General features: G+C 38.2%; 1 protein-coding gene across 4 annotated transcripts in view; it reads left to right on the top strand.

Moving 5' to 3' along the window:
• Positions 1-22,102, top strand: part of RABGAP1 (RAB GTPase activating protein 1) — a 146,695-nt gene that overhangs the window by 103,935 nt on the left and 20,658 nt on the right. For all 4 annotated transcript variants that reach the window (XM_019728505.3, XM_019728506.3, XM_019728507.3 and 1 more), the window contains 6 exons: positions 7,876-7,989; positions 12,321-12,395; positions 15,450-15,575; positions 16,203-16,346; positions 18,136-18,177; positions 18,430-18,558. In XM_019728505.3, coding sequence (XP_019584064.1) covers positions 7,876-7,989; positions 12,321-12,395; positions 15,450-15,575; positions 16,203-16,346; positions 18,136-18,177; positions 18,430-18,558 — 630 coding nt within the window. The remainder of the gene's footprint in view (positions 1-7,875; positions 7,990-12,320; positions 12,396-15,449; positions 15,576-16,202; positions 16,347-18,135; positions 18,178-18,429; positions 18,559-22,102) is intronic.

Here is a 22,102-nt window from a genome sequence, read left to right as displayed (position 1 = left end):
TAAGCATAGACTCGTGGGTATTTATTTTATACTTTAGATTATAATCCAGTACTACTTCATTTATTTTGTTGCTCAAATTGTTCCAGCTTTGGCCATTGGGAACTCTTTCACTTGACTCTTGTGTCCCTTTGACACACTCCCATTGTTGTGGGTTTGTTTTCGTTGTGGTGGGGGCTTGGGAAGCACTTCCTGACTCTCTGACACTTGTAGATTGTTCTAGGCTCATCTTGTATATTTCCTACCCCAGGCATAGAATCAACCATTTCTCTAAGAAGCCCTGGTTCCTTTTATTGGTAAAATGTGTTAGAAACCAAGGCACAAGGTGTGCTCATTGCTAGTGGGAGTTACTGCTTCTAGGCCCTCTCAGCTGACAGAGCAAGGAACTATATGGACCGTAGTGCCTTTTACCAGCCAGCATGTGTGGTCAGCAAACAATACATTGGAGTTAGAATGGGTGGAGTCAATAACCTTTATATGCAGTTCTTTATATGCAGATACAATTTTTAGTTATATATAGGCTAAAAAGAAGGAGAGCAAGACAAGTACATAAATGACTGTTCCAAGCCAGCAGGGTAATTGCTGTAAGGATTCTACCAATGTGGTGTCTAAATTGATGCAATTTTTCTGGAAGACAAATTGACAGGCTTTATTCAAAATTCAAAACCTAAGCATTATACTGGATCTTTGGGGGGAATAGAGTGATTGTGGAAATTATCTCCTCTCCCTTAAGAATCATGTCTCTGCTTTACAGCCTCGTTTAGAGCAAGAGGAGTAGAACAGCCTGAATATTCCAGAGTCGGAGATTTGGCATTGTAAATTATGGTATAGCCATGTGACAAGTTACTGTGTAGTAAAAATGCTGGGTAGAATAACTGTCAAGTAATGTGAAAAGATGCTCACAACATTTTGCGGTTAGTAAAAATTAATTTTCAAAGCAAGTGTAAACTCAAAAATAATTATGTAAAAAGATAGGCATATGCCCGCCTAACATCAGCTACAGTTATTCTGAGTTATGAAATTATCTTTTTTTTTTTTTAATGTTTTCCCAGTATTAGAAGGAAGCAAAACATAAAAAAGGTTTGTTGTTATACTAAGGAAACAGAAAGCTAGATTTTCCTTTTAAAATGCAATAAGGTATATAATTAATGTTGGGTTATATTTGCGGAACAGTGAATAATCCCATTTGGCAGGAGTATGGGAAGGGAAAATAAAAAAGATTTGGATTTTAGTGTAGGTGTTAATTCTCAGCATTTGTTTAGTGAATAAATTTAAAAAGTGCAGATATTTTAGAGTACAGTTTTTAATAAAATTATTTCCAATAATGTATGTATTATTATATGAACATGCCATAATTTGTTTATCACTTTTTCTACTGATGGACATTACATTTGGGATATCTAGTTTTTGACTATTACAAATAAGGTTATTGTGAGCATTCTTGTACTTTTTTTTTTTTTTTTTTTTTTTTAAGTTTTGCCTTTTCCAGAATGTCGTAGTGTTGGAATCTTAACAGTATGTAGCCTTTTTTTTTTTCCAATTTTATTGGGGAATATTGGGGGACAGTGTGTTTCTCCAGGACCCATCAGCAACAAGTCGTTGTCCTTCAATCTAGTGGAGGGTGCAGCTCAGCTCCAGGTCCAGTCGCCATTTTCAGTCTTAGTTGCAGGGGGTGCAGCCCACCATCCCATGTGGGGATTGAACTGGCAACCTTGCTGTTCAGAGCTTGCGCTCTAACCAACTGAGCTATCCAGCTGCCCCTCTTATACATGTTTTGTTTCTTTTGGACATATGTTTTCATTTTTCCTGTGTAATACTTAGGAGTGGAATTGCTGGGCCTGAGTCGACCTGTATTTAACTTTATAAGAAACTGCCTTGTAATTCATTGAAGTGGTTTTTCATTTTACACTTCCATTAGCAACAGTTGACTAGTTCCAGTTGTTGCATATCCTCACCAACATTTGGTATTGTCTTCTTACTTTAGCCAGTTTAATTCGTTTCATTGTGTATGTTTATAATTTCTGAGCTGTATATACTGTTTGTATTGCTTAAAATGTAAGGACAGTGTACCATTATAATTACAGGGTTTCATTTAAGCCTTTACTACTACACAGGAGATACAGAAATACTGCATACAGACTTTGAGAATTGAATTTTGTAAAATGTAGCAAACATTTTTAACATTTGTTATTATATGAAAAGCATGTGTTCAAAAGAATATACGTTGCAAGTTACTGCAGCTTATTTGTGACAGAATTTCTACAGTTAAAATGTGTATGAAATTAATCAGAAGTAGCATGTCAGTGTATTTAAAATTATTTAAAAATCTTCTCTCTAGTCATGCTGCCCATGACAGATTACTGTGTTGTATATTTAGAGCAGGACGTGGCACAACTGTGGCCTGGGGGCCAAATTCAGCATGCTTCCTGTTTTTGTAAATAAAGTTGTATTAGAATACAGAAATGCTTGTTTATTTACATATTGTCTATGGCTTCTTTTGCTCTGCGAAGGGGGAGTTGAGTAATCATGACAATGAATGGCCCACAAAGCTAAAAAATTTACTGTCTGACTCTTAACAGAAAAAAATTGCAAGATATTAATACTACATAATCATATGGCATTTTAGTTTTCTTTTGGAGATTAAAGCTGTTTTTCTTGCAATAAATGAAGCCAAAACATAAAACCAGCTGATCAAAAAAAGAACTACCTCTGTCATAAATTCATAATTTTCAGGACATATCAACTGACAGTAGTTTTGCCATTCCCTGTTCTTTTAATTTACATCTCTACACGACTGCCGTAAGTACATTTGTAAAAGCTTGTCTGTGTTAAGCCATTTACCAGTGGCAGTCTGGTTGCGAGAGGATGTATATGGTTGACTTAATCAGTCTCTCCGTAAATAGTGCTATCCAGCATGTGCCAGGTCAGCCACTCCCTGTATCAGCTACGTCTGTGTTAACTCCTTAGAAATAAAAGACTTCTGTAGTGTTGCATAAACCTTAATTTTACAAGCACTTGGGTTTGGATGTTTTGCAAAAAGCTCTTTGCAATGTTCTCTTAGGAAGGAATCATCCATAATGTTACTGTGATTTGTTTTCAGAATCTTTTCAAATTTAGTGATGTCATTATTCTGATAGGAATTTACTACATTTGTCATTGTTAGAATTTATGGATCATTTTTGTACAGTTTGGCCTCTGGCAAGTCAAATAGATTTACTCCCAAGTTCTTAAGCATATTTCCTAAGACCACATATTTTAAGCAAGTGATTCACATGAAACTCAATTTATTCTCATTCTTGAAGTCATCAAAAACTCAGCATGTGAATTTTTTCAAGGCCATTTTACCTCTTAATCCTGTGATCGTTGGATGAGGGGTGGCAGATTGGTGAGAACTGATCAGTTATAGAATATTTTCAGTTTTTTGTTATTTTCCATCCCCTGTGCGTTTGAGTTTCCAAATCATGTATATCTAATAACTGTCCTTTTCAAGTATCTTCATCATCATTGTGATATGACATATAATTGACATAAAATATTTTAAAGCTTTCCATATTGCTCTCAGTTCTTAATATAATTTTCTAACTTTCATGTTTATGTTAAGCCACAATCTATCATTCTTAGCATGTTTCAGAACTCCCATTGTTGTTTTATAGAATTCCTAAATTCATCCGACATTTAAAACATCAGAATTCTCTTTAGAAGTGAAGGTATAGTTCACATGGAGATATAATTCAAGAATGGAAGTTACAATTTTTTCAGAATAATTTCTTGTAGCTGCATCCCAAATACAGGTCACTAACATGTCCAGAAAGTTTGTCAGTGTGAAATTTATCATACTCATTGTTTTAGTGGTTTAAGTCCTCTTTCTTTTTTTTAAGTTCCAGACCTTTTAGAAACTGCTTAATGCTGCTTTGGGTCATCATCCTTCAGTACTTTGAAATTAATAATTCTGATTTTTTCAAGTCCCCAATTACTCTCTTCAGTGTTCCCGTTGTAGCCCTCTTGGTCATTGCACAAGAAATAGTTCTCCTTGGCAGACATTGTGGCTGGCTGTCTCGTTGCGGTTTTAATTGACATTGCCCTGGTAACTACCTTTTCATTTGCTTATTTGTCATTTGTGTAATATCTTCTATGAAATGTCTGCTCAAATTTTGTCCATTTTATTATATCGTATTTTCCTTTGAGTTCTATATATGTTCTAAAAAGTATATAATTCTTTTATAGATATAGGTACTGCTTCCCTATGTCTTTTCTTAATAGCATGTTTTATAAGCAGAAAAATTTATAATGACATCAGTTTATAGTTTTTTCTCAATGATACTAGGAGTGAGATAAGTTTTTATCATGCTGCCGTTTCAGAATTGAAGCTGGTACTGTTTATGGTTCATTGTTTGTTGTTTGAGCTATTTGTGAAACAGATACTTATTAATGGTAAAGATTTCTTAATTCCCGAGCAAATAATTTATGCCTGTGGTTCCCTCTGTGTTGCTATTTCACATTCTGTGTGTTTGTTAAAATTAAAACTGAGTTCAGGAGAATTCACATATCCTAAGATGAAAAAGAAAATACCTTAACCCACAATAATAAAGCATATATTACTGCTATAGACCCCTTTCCTTGTTATTTCTCTTGATAATTACAGGATGATTTATTTTACATTTTGAACTAAAAGACTCAAAGTCTGTACTCTGTTGTATTTCTCATTACAGTTATTTTCTTTTGCCTGCACTTTACACAGTTTTGAAGTTATTAATGAGTCAATCATTATAGCATTCTTGGGTTTTTAGGTATTTAGTTACATTTCTTTTAAATGATTCGGTTAATAAGGTTCTTTCCTGATTTAGTTCGGTGCCTTAGCCACGTGGGTCTCGAATTAACCATTAGCATTAGAGACCCTGGTTTGGGCGGGGCTGTTGACCACATAAGCATGGCTAAGGCTTCATCTCAAAGAAGCATTTGGACTTCTCGTAGGTCTCCTCCAGCACTGCCTGTGTGCCGTGCCTTGTGCTCGGTTCCGTGGAAGTTTCAAACTGAATCATAGCATCTGCCCCTTCGTGAATAGTTTTATAGAGAAGATAAGATATACAAAACTAAAAATAATATCTATTCTGGGTACCACATGCGTGTGTGTTTCCCGTGTATCGGTTGTGGTGTGTGTGATCAGAGGACAGCCCCACCAGCTCTCAGCTTGCTGGAGACTTGGCTTCCTTTCACTTTCATCAAGTGTTTTCTATATACACATCAGACACTGCTAGAAGCTCTTTATGTATTTATAATTTATATGTATAGCTAATGTAACCCTCACTACAACTCTAGACGTTGGGTGATACTAGCCAGAGAAGATAAGAAACTTACCTAAAGTTGTTTAACTAGTAAGAGACCGAGCCAGCTTTCTGAATCTAAGGCCTTGAGGTAAATGGATTTACATCATTTTCATCTTTTAGGTATATATACTTAAAGTAGTACAGGGAACGCTTAATCTAAAGGGTTAGAATTATTCTGATTCTCTTTTTTATTTGTATGTGTATCCTTTTTTGTTTTTCCATTGTAATTGGAAATAAATTCCATATGTACAATAAAATTCACCAATTTTAAGTGAATGGTCAATACATTTTAACCACAGATGTGATGGATAATATTTTCATCACTTCAGAAAGTTCTCTCATGTCACTTAAGAATCAGCCTTCTCTCTTTAACCCCAGCCTCTTTCAAATAGTGACCTTCTTTCTGTAACTTATGATTTTGCCTTTTCTAGAATTTCATGTTCATGGAATTATAGGTAATAGTCTTTTGTGTCTGGCTTCTTTCACTTAGTGTAATGCTTTTGAAATCCATCCATGTTGCTTGTATCAATAGGTTTTCCCATTTTTGTTGCTGAGTAATATTCCTCTTTATGGATGTACCACAATTTATTCACGTACCCGTTGAAGCACATTTGTATCATTTCCAGTTTGGGTTATTATGAATAAAGCTGCTATGGACATTTGAGTTAAAATCTTTGCACATATTCATATTTTCATTCCTCTTGGATAAATACCTAAGATTGGAATCACTGAATTGTATGGTAAGTGTATGTTTAACTTTACAGGAAACTTCCAAACTGTTTTCAGAGTATTTGTACCATTTTGCATTCCCACCAGCAATGTATGGGAGTTCCAGTTGTATCACACCTTTTGCCAACACTTGATATCCTGGATGTATAGTGGAATCTCACTGTGCTTTTAATTTATATTTCCCTGATGAGTAATGGTGTTGAGTTTTTTTTCATGTGCTTATTTGCCATCTTGGTATCTTTTGCAGAGTATTTATTAAATGTTTTGTCACCACCACCCCTTTTTAAATCAGTTGTTTGTCTCCTTATTTACTTTAAGAGTTACAGTTTGGATACAGCTCCATTATCAGACAGATTTTATAGGTGTGCTGTCCTGACCATGGCTTACATTTTCATGTTTTTAACATTGGCTTTTGCATAGTAAATGTTTTTTATTTTGATGAAGTTCACTGCATCATTTTTCTTTTTATGATTCATGATTCATGGGGAACCCTCTAGATGGCTCTCTGCTCTCTCTGTTTAGTTTTTCCTCTCAGCATTCTGACCTACAAATTCTAGCTACCTTGCCCTCCTCAAATTCTGCTCCCTCTTTCCCCAGCTCAGGGAGACACTCCCCACCCTCAGCTCTGTGTCTGCCCCCCTCCATGCACTGCAGCCTGGAAGCTGCCAGCAGGCAATAACTGCTGTAGTGTAATGTCTCACCATGGAGTTTGTCCTTTTGTCAGGAATCACCATGGTTCTGAGCTGCCTAATAATGTATTAAAAATAAGTAGGAATATATGTCAGTAAAGCTGTTTGGAAAGAGTTTGGCAATGTCTTTGAAGGTTTAAAGAGTTTACTGATTAAGAAAGAACATAGGCTTTCAAGTTAGTTCAAATCCCACAACTGTGAAGTATTTATGACCCAGGGAACATAATTACCCAAAAGGCTAGAGAAATTACTGGAGAAGAGAGGAATATCACTTTCCTTTTTTATCTTGAAACAGGAGTGTCAGGCTGTTGGATGGTGTCCTGAATATGATGTAGTCTCATCAAGGAGAATCAAGGCTATTGTCTTAGCTATGAAGACAGTGCTTTGTTAAAATAGAAGGGCATGTTTATGAGCTCCAGTTCTGGGCAAATGCAGTTTAACAAGGGGAAGATACTAGAAATAGCTAGATGCTTGGTATGTTTTAAGAAGGATTGTTGACATTGACATTTGTTCAGGTTTAGTTAACTCATTACTAAAGAGGAAACAGTTTTTCTCCATCGGCAAAAGCAAGGCATATTTTCCCACAGCCTGTTTGAATCCCTTGGCATTTGGTGGACTAGTTTCACAATGAGTAGACTGCTGTGTGCATTTTTATGCCATTTGCCCTTAGGATAAACCCCAAATAAGGGGCTTCTCTTTTCCATTTGAGAACCTGGCACATGGGCTTCATTAAAAGCAATATATTTTGTACCAGTTTTTTAACGGGAGCACTTAACCTCCTTTTGAGATTAGGTTGAGTATTTTCCTAGGGGAACTCCATTCTGAATATCACATTTTACCTCCTACAATAGAAAAGTCGCCAGCTGCACTTTCTTGCAACAGGGATGGGAGTGCACATGAGGTGTATGGAGTGAAGTAGATTGCTTTTCTTCCATCTCTTTTTTCCCCTTAATATTTGATTTTGCTTTTGCTTGAGTTTTTGGGTCCTAAAGACAGAGTAACTCCGGGTGTGCATGTGTGGTATATGTCCCTGCATCATTTTAAAGCATGTAAAGGAGAAGAACCTCATTGTAGAAACCCAAACAAATATGTACATGATTGACTACCAAACCTTGTCTTTCCTTGTGTTTCCACAGGAGTCTCCCCAGGACAGTGCTATCACCCGGGATATTAACCGGACGTTCCCAGCCCATGACTACTTTAAGGATACAGGAGGAGATGGACAAGATTCCTTATACAAAATATGCAAGGTATTTCATGTCAAAAACAATGACTCAGTTGTAAATGGTCGATCTGGTTCTTTGAGATTATGCAAAAGGTAACTACAAAGTGTAATTTGTGTTTGATGTTAAAGAATGAAAAAAGGAAAAAAAGACTTTGTAAAATCAAAGATAAGAACACAATTTTAGACTATAATGAACAGGAATTGATTGGAAATAAAATGGTAAGGCTACTTTTATCCTTTTAATCTGGACTTTCAGGTGACAGTCCCCTGGCTCCACATGTAGAATTTCAAAACTTGGTTTTGTGAAACCAGTTGAGTCCTTTAACATTGCAAACTCCTTTACTGGTATACGTAGGGTAAGTGATGAACTTGGCACCCAGGGCACGTCTAAGAGTAGGAAGTGCTAATGCCCATCCCAGTGGACTTTTAATACTGATGTCTGTCAAAAGGTCTGTACCTAAAAGTTACAAAGGAAATGATGGCCTGTTCAATGTCAATAATTCATTTTCCAGTAGATTTTAGTACTTCAGAGCCAAGGAGTTGGGACCAGAGTTCAACCTTCCTCTGTCCTGAGAACTAGTCTTTAGTCTTTTCCCCCCAAAACCAGCCAAGTACCTATTTAGCGTTTATTATATATGAAGTACAGTGAAGGCATGAGACATGTTCATAAGGAACTTACATATTATGATTGAAAAGGCAAACTAACAACTAATTTTAGAACAGGCTAGCAATAAAGAATGATTCTCCAATGATAAACTAGGTGCTTTAAACTGTAAGGGCAGTTAGAATTTAGAGAAATGTTTCTTGGGTTTAATTTTGATTTCCCCATAGGCTGCAGAAACCTGTGATTCCTGTTATAATCCTCTTGTCTGATCATCCTTTTTTAGCCCTTTCTCAGTTGTGCTTCCCACTGAAGCAGCCAATCCAGCTTCCCAGAAATAAGCCCTGTGCTCACTGCCTCTGACCCCTTACTCCTGAGCCCGCTGCACTCCAGTTCCTATCTCATGATGCTCTTTCCATAGGTCTCTCTGCCCTTGCCTTCTCACCCTCCTGCTTATGCTCTCCCTTCTCATGTTGTTGCTAGCTCCCTCATTACTTCATCTCTTGTCTACCTGCTCCTGAAACAGAGGTGCTTATTCAGTGGTTGCTCTGGCTCCGCACTGTCTTCCTGGGGTCAGCCCTTTCACCCCCAGAGCTTCTGCTGTCACCGCTGCACAGGTGTACCCAAATTGGCATTGCTCAGGGCCTGCATTTCTAGCCGCTAATTGGTCTCCATGTAAAAGTCTGTTAAGTACATCAAACGAAACAGGTATAAAAATAGAGTTCATATATAAACACATTTTACAGTCGGCCCTTTGTATCCACGGGTGTCGCATCCAACCACAAATTGAAAGTATTTAAGGAAAAAAGAAATCCCAGAAAGTTCCAAATAGCAAAACTTGAATTTGCCGTGCCCTGAGCACTATGCTGAATCCACGGGAATGAAGTGATGTGTAGACACACTGTGCTGCAGCCTGTATGCAAATACGGATTATATGCAAGTGCTACATCATTTTGTATAAGGGACTTGAACATCTGCAGATTTTGATATCCATGGTGTCCTGGAACCAATCCCCTGTGGGTACTGAGGTACACCTGTATTACGAAAATTTTCAGACATACGTAAAAGTTAAATAGAATAATGAACTTGTATATGTCCCCCCACCCGGATTTAATATTTACCAACATATTGCTACAGTTACTTCATCTATCCCTTTTAAAATTTTTCCTGAAGTAGTTTAAAGCAAATCTCAGACAGACAGTATGATCTTAAATTCTTCACTATACACCTCTAAAGAACAAGATCATTATCCATCTGTAGTACCCATAATTATCCATCAGTATCATCCAATAAACCACTCCATATTCCAATTTCCCTAAATGTCTTTATAACATTTTGTTTGAATCAGGATTCAGCAATTTCCGTATGTTTAATTGTTCTATCTTTTTAAATTTAAAAACAGTCTTCCTTTTTTACCCCATGCCATTGTTTTGCTGAAGATAGAATCATTTCTCTGTTAGTTTTCAGTTCCTTCCTTTGGCCATGTTGACTTTGATATGATTGATGTGTCTTATAGCCATACTTCCCCCTCTGTTCACTACCCAGGTACAAGTCTCTATTATATGTTGTCAGTACTGTTACAAATGCTGACTTGCTTTAGTCTCCCTGCCTTTGGATTTTAGCCTATTTGTTATTTGCTCCGTGTTGATCCAGAATTGAATCACTTCAGTGTCCTCCACTGAAGTTTTTAATATTTCCCCATAACCCACAGAATGAAATAAAATTTCCTTAGTTTATTTCCTGGTCCCAGATTCTTTAGCTTAGCATTAAAGGCATTTTATAATATATCCTGGCTTGTTCCCTAAATATTTTATGCTTTGGCAACATTGAACTTCTCGCTGTAGTCTGGTTGATTTACTTGTCAAACTTCCCAATTGAGTTGTGACCTTCTCAAGGGCAGGAATCATTTCTTTTTACGTTAACGTGTAACACGTGGCACAGTGCCTGGCATATAGTAGGTGCTTGTTAAATGTTGATGGATTAATGAAATGCCTTTTCTCCATATTTCTGTTAGCCCCCATGAACCTTATATTGCAGACATTTCCTAAATATATCACGTACTTGCATGTCTGTAGGCAGTCATTCATTCAAACTTTTTCATGAGCCTGAAAAATCTGCTCCCTTCCATTTTCTACCTATAGAAATTCAATACATTTTCATCCTAGTACATAATTGATTGACCCATGTGCTGAGCACTTTACACGAGAGGAGTGAGAATAATACATCAACTCTGTGAAATAAATATTATGATTATTCTCATCTTACCAATTAGGAATGTAAGTAATGGGCCTAAATCCAGACCTAGAGATTAATTATACTGGGAATTCAGCCCAACTCTGATTAACTCTGAAGTCTGTGTTCTTTCTTGACCAATCAACTATTGGTTGATACCTCCACAGATATTGGTTAAACTGCTTTCCACAGAGCTGTGTTGGCATATATTACTACTAGTGTTCAACACAGTCTTAACAACACTGGTATTAACACTCGTTAATTTTTACAAATTTGATAAGTGCAGAGTGATACCTTATTGTGTCATAAATAGATAATTTCTAAGCCCTCTATACATCTTATCTTTGGAAAAGTATATGTTTCTCATTCTGTAACACTCTCATCAGGTAAGCTCTGATGAAATGGGGGTAGAATGGGATTATATTGAATTCTACTTGAACTTAAGGAAGCATGATTTATATATAGATATAGATACATTATATATATATATTTTTTCTTTTCATCTAATAAGCATTGGCATAACATTTCTCTTAAGTGTTCTGAATTCTAAACATACCCAATTCTAAATTGCTTTCTTGGGATCAGTGACTTGGCACAAAAAAATAAGTGGAGAATAAAGGGAGTTTCTCTAGAAATAAATTTGTCAAACAGGAAATAGCATCTTGAATCTATAGGAATTCCCCTTTCCACCACAGCTTACATGAGAACTATAAATATTAATCATAAAAACAAGACTAAAAAACAACTAAAGAACCACAAGGAATGTTAGATGTCAATATTCTGTTAAAGATAGTGCTCAGAAGAGATGGGTAGTAATCATCTGCTGCCAAGAAAAATAACAAAATAAGAATTCCAGAAGAACCCACAGATGGTTTCAGAGTAATTCCTCTTATCAGAAAAGTTATTACTGACATTGTGGAAAGAATTGTGTTTTGGCATCTTTGCCAAAAGACTTTTTCCCAGAAAGAAATATGAATACCATTAACAGTGTATAGTGAGTGCCTGCTATATGTGAGGTGCTGGCTAGGTTGAATAGGACATCACCCTGGCCCCTAAGAACCTCACAATCTAGTGAGATGGACATTTAAAATGCTGTGTTAAGTGCTATAATCACCATACATGTGTAACAAATACCAGAGAAGTACAGAGAAGAGAGGGATTTCTGGGGACGTGAAATACAATATATTTGGAGGCTGAAGGAAGAGTGTGTTTTTCAGACAGAGAAGAGGGGGGAAAAAGCATGAGAAAAAACAGAGAGATATGACAACCTTTTTTTAGTGCCGAAGTGGTGTTTGCTTAACATTCCCTGCTCCTTGGCAACAGAAGGTGGTGTGGTTTCATTTATTATGAAGAAAAAAAAAAGAGATTAGAGAGAAATGTTTGCATCATTCACTGACCATCAAATTGCCACAGTGGAGTGTGGGTCGCATATTCCAGGTTCTTGTGTTGAAGGTCCTACCATGCTACAGTGGTCCACCAGTGACTACATTAATTTTCACTTCCTGTGTTTGTTTTCCCCCCAGGCTTATTCTGTATATGATGAAGAGATTGGCTATTGCCAGGGCCAGTCATTTCTCGCTGCTGTTCTGCTTCTCCATGTGAGTAGAGGTCTCTGTGATGACTTAGGCCTGGCCTGTCTTGGCTTATACTATCCTTAGACTTGAGCATGGTTTTATATTGCCTTCGGCCCAACTCTAGGGCGTGGATTTTAACTCTTATATCTGGAAACCTTTTCCTTAATTTAATGTCATCCTGGAAGAGAAACATGGTGAGAATAAGTGACAATGTTAAAAACTAGTACAAGAGTAGACTTCATTTTTATTGCTGGGATGATTGATTGGACTCGAGGGGACCTTTTACCTCCTCTAAAGTAGCCACTGTCATTGGTATTTGTTTTGGGATTTATGTTTTGGCGTGGGAAGGAGGCTGACAAGTTGGCTTTCTTGAGTGACATTTTATTCATTCAGCAAAGCCCTTTGTCCTCCAGTTTATTGGTACACTTTCAGATCCACAGCAAAATTTTAAAAATCTTAAGGTGAACACCCATATACTCTTCACCTAATTTACCAATGAATATTTTTCCACACTGTTTTCTCCATCTCTCTCTGCATCTTTCTCTTTTCCTCTTTTTTACACACAGACATTTTAGGTCATCATCTCTCTTCAAGACAATATGAGTTCTTATCATTGACATACACACACATTTTTTTTTTTTTTAATGAAAAAATTTTTGTGGGAAAGTCAGTAGCAAACATCAGGATACTTCACTCCTAGAACTTCTATCTCCTAAGGACATAAGCATAACACCACAGGGACATCCAGGAAGTGCCATCCGATTCAGTCTTATACACAGTCCACGTTCAGTTTGCCCCAGTTGTTGACTCAGTAAAGTCCTGTATAGCTTTTTTTCTAACCCGAATCAATGAATTGGATTTGGTTGATTTAAGTACTGCATTTGGTTGTCATTTCTCTTTTTAAATCTAAACTGTCTCCTTGCCTTTTCTGTATATTTCATGCCATTTAGAATTTTGAAAAATTTTAGCAAATTGTCTTGTGAAACGGCCCACATTCTTGATTTGTCTTATCGTTTCCTCATGATTCAAGTTAAAATGCTTGACAGAAATACCACACAGGTGATGTTAGCAGAGTTTTTGAGCACCTGTTATAGTCTGTACTATACTAGAAATCAGGAAAAAATAATGTAGACATGGTCCCAGTCGTGGATATGAAGTTAGTGAAGCACAGGTTTATCATTTTTAATTTCAAGGGCACTCTGAAGACATAGTAATAAAAAGTCTGATGCAAGATTAGGCGTCTCTGGGGAGGTAACCTTTAATAATTGACAAGAGTGTGTGTGTGTGTGTGTGTGTGTGTGTTATATAATATGATGATTTGATACACTTATACGTTGTGAAACGACTATCACAAGCTGATTAACACATCAACAGGTAAAGTTTTTAAAATTTTGTTTTAGTTAGATGTTATATCTCAAAGTCTCACAAGCCTATGTGGTTTGTCTTTGTTCTCAACTTCAGTCCAAGGACATTTATCCCCATATAAGTATCACAAGCCCTTTAAAATGGGTTTCCCCATGAAATCTAGTGTCTTAATTTGAGCTCTGTGCTGCTTGCCGTCGCGTTAAGATAAATATTTGTCTCAGAGTGAATGCAGATGTGCTGCGTAACGTCAGAAATGCCCTCTGGGTCAGACCAGTCTCCCTGAGCATGTGCAAGAGTGAAAGTGCCTTTCACGACAAAAGCCTCAAAGGCCTGGTCCGTGACCCCAAATCCTTACCTTTCCAATAATAATTGGCTATTGTTTTCTCATTTAGTAATTAATCTGATCTGCTCTTTAGCTCTGCTTTATTCCCAGTGATTTCTGTGCTCCGCCCACCTCATCGTCTTGCTTCACAGAAGCCTGCTCACCTTCTTGACATTTTAAAGGCTTGCTACAGTCACACCAAGCCTTAAATAACATTTCCAGTGCTTTTTTTCCCTATTTTGAAAACTACACATTTTGCCAGGTTCTCGGGGAAATATTTTTCCATAAAGCTATGGAAGATGTAGGTATTGTTTTAAGTGGGTAACATCTGTAAGTAGAAGTGAAGTAAGGTTTCTGTAGCATTTTAAGTATTACTGAAAGTGTTAACTGTAGTACTTTCAGCATTGCTCCAAGCCTTAGAATAATACGTAAGTTTTTCTGTAACTAGCTATGTTTTTAATAACAATGAGGAAGAAAAACATTTTTACTAGAATGAAATAACAGCTGAGGAGGTAAAATGATTTAACCAAGGTCTCATGATTTGGGAGCGATGAGACCTACACTTGTGTATCCAGCCTCTTCTACTCAGTTCAAATCCTGTCCTCCCTACAAAGCCTTTTTCTGCCTCCTCCAAGCAGACTCAGGCTTCCTTGTTCTTGTGTTCTCACTGATCTTTCTACCTAAATCATGTTACACTTACTGTGTACTGGTGGTAAAGGGGCTCCTTGAGCACAGGTAGGGTTTCCGGGTGGGAATTCCCACCCGTTCTCGGGAAAGTTTTGTGCTTTCCCGTTCCCGAATCCCGAGAGAAGTTGGTCAGGAAATCGGGAAAATCGGCTCCTTGAACCCAGTAATACGCACAATGGGAAATAAACGTACTACTCAGAATGTATCTCTGAGACATCTTTCCTATTTATCGTTAGGGTTTCTGGGTGGGAATTTCTGCCCGTTCTCAGGGATTTTTTCACTTTTCTCTTCCCGAATCCCGAGAAAAGTTGGTCAGGAAATCGGGAAAATCAGCTCCTTGAACCAGGTGGTTGGTAGTATCGGCCGTCACTTTGTGGAAACAGTTTATAATGGAGAACAGAGAACAGTTTGTATCTCGGGATTCGGGAACGGGAAAGCGAAACAAATTCCTGAGAACAGGCAGGAATTCCCGCCCGGAAACCCTAAGCAAGGAACAGTGTCTGACACAGTCGGCATCATTAAATATTTCTTGGTTGAGTGAATAAATGTTATAAAACACAGCTGCAGGCGTGAATTACTGCATACCACTAAGTTTCCTAGTTTCCACGTAAGAGAGTAGAAGGATGTGTTTAATATACTGAGACCACGTCTGTATAGGTTTTGTGATTTTTTTTTTCCCCCTCCCCATTCCCTGTCTGTTACAGATGCCTGAAGAACAGGCATTCAGTGTTCTGGTCAAGATCATGTTTGACTATGGTCTCAGGGAACTTTTCAAGCAAAACTTTGAAGATTTGCATTGCAAATTTTACCAGTTGGAGCGCCTCATGCAGGTAAAAAAAGAAAAGGAAAGAAAGAAAGAAACCTCATTCATGCATTTGCCAGTTAGCACGCAGGACTGAGAAGTGGATGGACTGATGAAATGGTGCCGGGGAGCAGTGGTGACTGCTATAGCCACCCAGGGTTAAGGGCGGGATTTGTTTTGTTTTGTTTTCATTTCTCACTGTCTGATGGTGATGCCCAGATTAATAAGGTGTGGGCCTGATGGTGTGAGCTGGGTTTTCAATCTCATAAACACTCAAAATATCAGATGACTGCAGGGCCCTTTAGCACAGCCGACTCAGTCAAGAAATATTCTCCAAGGCTCTGAAGCTGACTGGTTAGGAATCTCAGAGCAAAAGTGAAACAAACTTTCCCAAACAGTTCGTAACTTGGAAAGAAAAACTGTCTTTCCAAATAATTGTCACCATTTGGGGGATTCCTCTTTCTTTAGAGCTAGTTTGTGGACTGGAAAAGAGCCAGTTTAATACCAGATAAGTGTTCTTCTGAGCACTTTGGAGGTTTTGAGAAAAACACAAGTATGTGACTTTTGGGGTCTCTTCCTGTCAGATTTATGAGCCTCCTGGGTGGAAGCCCAACAGCTGCCTCTGTGCCTAAAACTAATTAGTTTGCTATTGCAGGAGTATGTTCCTGACCTGTACAGCCACTTCCTGGACATAAGCCTTGAGGCACACATGTACGCGTCCCAGTGGTTTCTTACGCTTTTCACCGCCAAATTCCCTCTCTACATGGTCTTCCACATCATCGACCTGCTCTTATGTGAGGTATGCATCAGGGGCTGCGTCACTCTGGGGTCTGTTGCAGTGTCCTTCCATGTTAGCTGTCAAAATGGACATTTTTCTTCTCAGCTATTTTATTTCTGTCTGAAATAAACCTTTATTTCAGGTTTAAGTGACTCCTCTTCTTCAGGCTGAACCTAATGATCACGTTTTGTTAAAGGTGCTCTCTGCCAACAAACAAACAAACAAATTGGACATTTGTATTAGTTAATATTAGGTTGGGCTGAATTTTTGAAGAACCCCAAAACAGCAGTGGTTAATAAAGCAGAAGTGGATTTCTCACGTGAGAAGGTGGGCGTAACCTGCCTTCCCTGGACTGGGAATCTCTTCCTTATGGCTGCTTAGGCCTCTTAGCCACCAAGTTGTATCTAAGCTGGGAGGCTGAGGGGACGGGAGAGAGTGCGTGCCCACCTTTTAAAAGACTTCCTGGAAGTTCCACCTACCTCTTATTGGCCAGAACTTAGGTACATGACCACACCTGTGTGTAAGAGAGATTTTTTTTTTTCAAGCTTGGTAAAAATTAGCTGGGTGGGGGAGGGCTGTTCCTACAAAAGAAAGTAGATATTAGAGTAAATAACAGTCTTTGCCACAGCATAGTTTGGGGGGGGGGTGTTTAAGGAAAAAATAACTAATTTCAACGATAATATAGATTTATTATAGAAAGTGTAGAAAATATCGGCAAAAAAGATTTAAAGATACTTCTAATCCCACTGCCTAGAGGGTAACTACTTTTAACATTTTGGTGTATATTCTTTCAGCCTTTTTTTGTGTTTATATATGTGCATGTATAAGTTCTATATGGAATATTATGTAATTATATATATATATATATATATATATATATATATATATATATACATACACACTATGGGTCTATATATTTAAAAATGTGATTATGCTATATATACTGTTTGGTAACCTTAATTTCATATACTTAAACATCTGTATACAAATCTGTACCATCCTTTTTGTTTAATCTTACCATGTGTAAAACAAAAAACTAAGCTTGAAACGTTATAAGAAGCATTATAAGAAATAACGTTACCAAATGTACTATTATTCTTACTTGCTGTCAGAAATCCCATTATTTGGATATACCATAATTTATGTAAATAATTCCTAACCTCATACCTTGGAGTTGTCCAGTTTTTCACTACTATGGCCCAATGGTATGCTAAGTAATTTCCATAAACTTTTCAAACTGATTAGCTCAGCAAACCCTTGGAAGAATATCAGTTATGGAAACCGCAGCCCAGAACTTAAGTAGTTTCACTTGATCAACATGTTAGTGCCTTTCCTCATTCGTCCTTTGCCCCCCAGCACTCCGAGTGATTAGAGGAAAGAAGGCAGGCTGGGGGGAGCCCTGACTGGATTCAGTTCTGGATGTGGGGCTCACAGACAGACTGACGGCTGTACTTGGAGGGGGGCAGCACAAAATAAAGAACTCCACCAGGACTTCACAGCTCTGTGAACCCGATCACAGTTCTGTGAGCCTCATGTTTCGGTTTGGAAGCATAGAATACTTTGGAAAAGAGTTCTTTCTTGCTGAATGTGAGAATCGGGCTAGAAAAGCTCTTCTCGCAGAAAAATGGGAGACTGGGTCGGCTTTAAGTGGTTCTTCAGTGGGGGCTCTATAATTTTTATTTTCCAAGTTATTTTTAAGATACTCCATTTCGTAATTAAGTTTTTACAATTTCTCTATAATTGTGGGATCAAACGGCTTAATAATCCAGATATAAACACTGAAAATGTTCTTTTGTGTTTTCTCTTCTAGGGAATAAGTGTAATTTTTAATGTCGCCCTTGGATTATTAAAGGTACATATTTATTCATACTGAATTATCTGGCATTCTCTGTTCAATTCTTGCAATATCTTGGCCTTAATCTCCATCCTAAGCAGCCACTGTGCTCTAACATTGTCTCTGGCGGTGGTTTTGTGCACATGATTGTGGCAAAGGCTCAGAATGTCTTCTGGGGATTACAAAGGTGCTGGGATGATAAAAATGCTTCTTGTGCATCTTCATGGCAAAGAACTCTTTCTATACACGATTGTATTTTCTTTCTTCAAGACTTCCAAGGATGACTTACTATTGACAGACTTTGAAGGTGCCTTGAAGTTCTTCAGGGTTCAGCTTCCTAAGAGATACCGCTCAGAAGAAAATGCAAAAAAACTAATGGAGTTAGCTTGCAACATGAAGGTAAAATTGTTTTTGCATTAATTCAGATTTTTTTTCCAGTTAATATCACACTATTCCTGATCAAATGATCAACATTTATAATACATTAATAATAATAGTTTTCTTTTGTGTTCTATAATTTTTTCCAAATATTTTCATATGTATTATGAGGTATAAGGTACATTCTGTGCATTAAGTCTCATGGCCTCTCCCAACCTTTCAACTCTAGGAAAGGTATTATTATCCTTAATTTGAAGACAAACCACAACACAAAAAAGTTGTAGTCCCGTAGAGTCATGCATCTACTTAGTGGCAGAAGTCAGGTTTTATGGTTACTACTGTGCTATCCTTGTACTTTCAATATTTGTTGTGATGGTCAGAAATTCCCTAAAATGAAAGTAATTATACATGAAGGAAACAACTCAGTTTTTTCACTTCCAATGGAATTTATGATTTGTGCGATTTTTTTAAGGTAAAATAATGCATTAGGTTGGTGCAGAAGTAATTGCAGTTTTTGCAGTTATTTTTATCCTTTTAAACCACAACTGTTTGTGCACCAACCTCATAGGATCCCCTTCTGTTCATGTTAAAATAAAATTTCATTTTTATAGAACACGGAAAAGTAATTGAAGGTGTTTAGTTTGGGATTTTCAGGTACAGGCAAATGGGAGACAGAAGAAATAGTTGCACTCAGTTCTTATTGGGTACATAAGAGACTCCTGACACATTTACTTTATGTGACTCCGAGGGCAGAACTGGGATTAGCGTGTCAGGGCGATTGTGGTGGGGGAGAAGCTTCACTGTCCAGTGAGTAGAGCATGGACTTGGCATGAGAACCACCCGAATTCAGCGTTATTTCACGTAAGGTGCAGTTTCCTCATTTGTAAAGTCGCATTGGACTTCGGATTCCAGTTCTGTGTCCGACTGAGCTAACTCACACTACCCTTCTGTAAACACTTGGAGATGCGAAATGCAATACAACCCAAGAAATGTTCAAATATCTGGATGAACTTGAAAGAAAAATGAGAAATTCCCAGGCAGTTGAAACACAGTAGCTCCAAGCTAGTGTATGTGGATTGATAAACGAAGGTCCCAAGGGATATGGATATGAGGATTTTAATGCTCACACAGACCAACGTACGATGTGAGGCAGCTGAAAACTGTAAGCTCTGCATAAGTGAAGACCTTGGAATGGCTGCTGTGTCTTGGAAAGGGGAGATACGAAAACTACCAGTAAACCCAAGAAACAGTAGAACTGATAAGACTAAATGAATGGGGGATTTTTCAAAAAAAAAAAAAAAAAAGGGAACTAGAAAATAATCATTAAAGTTATCATTCCAAGTAAAATGTGACCTACTTCACAAATATTATGGATCACTAATATGCTTGGCCATGTGCCAGGTGCTGTTACGTATGAAGATTAACTGCAGTGTAGGTACAGTGCTGATTTTAGGGCATGGTGACTAGTAAAGGCTCAGGAAATGCTGGCCACTACTGTGATTATTTCCTCTCTGGCTTTTCAAGCAGATATAAATAAACCCTTTTCACTGACATTTTCACTGATGATGGGTTTGTGCACATAGCAGAGAACCTGGTGAGCTCTGAGGTTCTTCGAGCCAGTTTTCCCACCTCAACCTGGCTCAGCACATGGGAGGATGCTACCTCTTACTTGCTTATGATTTCTTCCTTCCAAAACCTGTTCCTTTCTCAGTGTCCCCATTTCAGTTCATGGTGTCTGGTTACTCAGGCCAAAAAGATTGATCTCATCCTGGACTCTTCTCTCACATGCACCTCTTCCGTCTGCACATCCAAGCCCTGTCGTCAGAATATATCCTGAATCTGATCACCTCCAGCTCCCTTCCTCACCAACACCCTAACCATCATCATCACTTCTCTCCTGAAATCCTCCAGTGCACGCCTTGGTCTCCTGTTTCCACTGTGGTCTCCTCCAAGGCTTTTCTTAGCCCATCTCTCATTTTCTGAAAACTCTCTCATGGCTTCTCAGCTCGGAAGAAAACTGGAGGTTTTGCCTTGGCCTATAAGGCCTGGCACCGTCGGCCCTCTTGCCATCTATCTGATTTCATCTCCTGCTGCTTTCCCCCCTTACTCTTTCCACTGCAGACACCCTGGCCTCCTTGTTCTCCAGCAGGCCTTTTCCTGGCTGGCCTCTGCCTGTAACTTGCTCCTCAATATCTGTGTGGCTTCACTGTTACCTCATTCAGTCTTAGGCTCAGATATCATGGCCTCAGCGAGGTCTTCTCTAGTGACAGTGTCGAAAATAGCACCTCCCCCACCCCTTATCTCCTCCTCCTGTCTTATTTTCTGCGTATCACTTATCACTACTTCACATTATTTTGTTATTTGATTATTAATTCCCCCTCCCCCCCACACACACACACAGACACTGGAATTATGCCTATGACACAGGGGACTTGATCTCATTTGTTTACTCCTAAATCTCCAGCACAAGAACAGCATCAGGCATATAAATTTTGGTTGAACAAGTGAATAAATCAATATGTTGTTTAGTTTCTACCAAGTGTTTCACAAAGAAGAGTTAACATGGATTTGGGCAAGGCTTAAAAACATCTTCCGAAGATTTTTACCTTTGGAGCTTTCATTAGCTTGAAACTCTTGAATGATATATGGATCTTTTATTTCCATAGTCCAAGTGGGAGGTATCTGATGTCTTTTTTTCCTTGCCTATGCTTTCAAGGCGTTTAGGCAGACAAAGCTGCACAGCACACACATTTTGTGCTTAGATACATAATTCCTTCTGGCCCTGGAGAGCTCTGCATGGCTGGGGTGCACTTTGGATGATTCCCCTACTTGCACATGGTTTTGGGTGAGAAAGACAGTTTTTATTGAAATTGATTCACAGTATGGAAAGCCTCAGATTCCCCAGGACATGAGAGAATGAGATTTTTCTGCTAAAAGGTGGGATGTGATGTGGACAGTTTCGTTAGTGATGGTCAGTTGTACTCTGGCAGCTATACTTAAGACCGGCACATGTTAAGGGAGATAGAAGCAGTAGCAGAGCCAATTATCGGCAGTGAAGCTCAGTCACAGTGGTAATTTGCCAGCTCAAAAATAAGAAAATCCTTGGCAAGCCCTGCCATTATGTGGGCTACCTGAGGAAGGAATGTCTCCGTCAGCACAGGGAGTGCCTGTCATCATCTGGGGATTTGGAGCCCGCTAGACCTGGAAACGGGGTTCCTGCTGTGTGGCTGATGTGGAAACTAGTTTTTGAACTTTGGGGTGTAGAATTGAGAAATGAAACGTTGGCTCTGTAACTCACTGAAATGCCATTCCTTTATGGTATAAAGCAATGCCATTCTTTAATTTTTTAGAGACTGTGGCTCATTTTTGAAAGTTGTACTTCCTGATTTAGGTGGGAATTGGACATTCTTTGCCTCACATGCCAGTCCAGGAAGCAAATACCTACTTTTGTTGTTTTTGTTGTGTTTTAAGAATTGTAAAGTTGTAATTGCTGGTATTTGTTTTGTTTCTGTCAGTATCTCATTTCTCCCTCACAGTACCCTATGAGGTAAGTTAGGGCAAATCA

The sequence above is a fragment of the Rhinolophus sinicus genome, chromosome 16, assembly GCF_057876585.1.
Source record: "Rhinolophus sinicus isolate RSI-liver-muscle chromosome 16, RSI-T2T, whole genome shotgun sequence".
Classification (NCBI taxonomy): Eukaryota; Metazoa; Chordata; class Mammalia; order Chiroptera; family Rhinolophidae; genus Rhinolophus; species Rhinolophus sinicus.
This window is presented reverse-complemented; position numbering and strand designations above follow the sequence as displayed.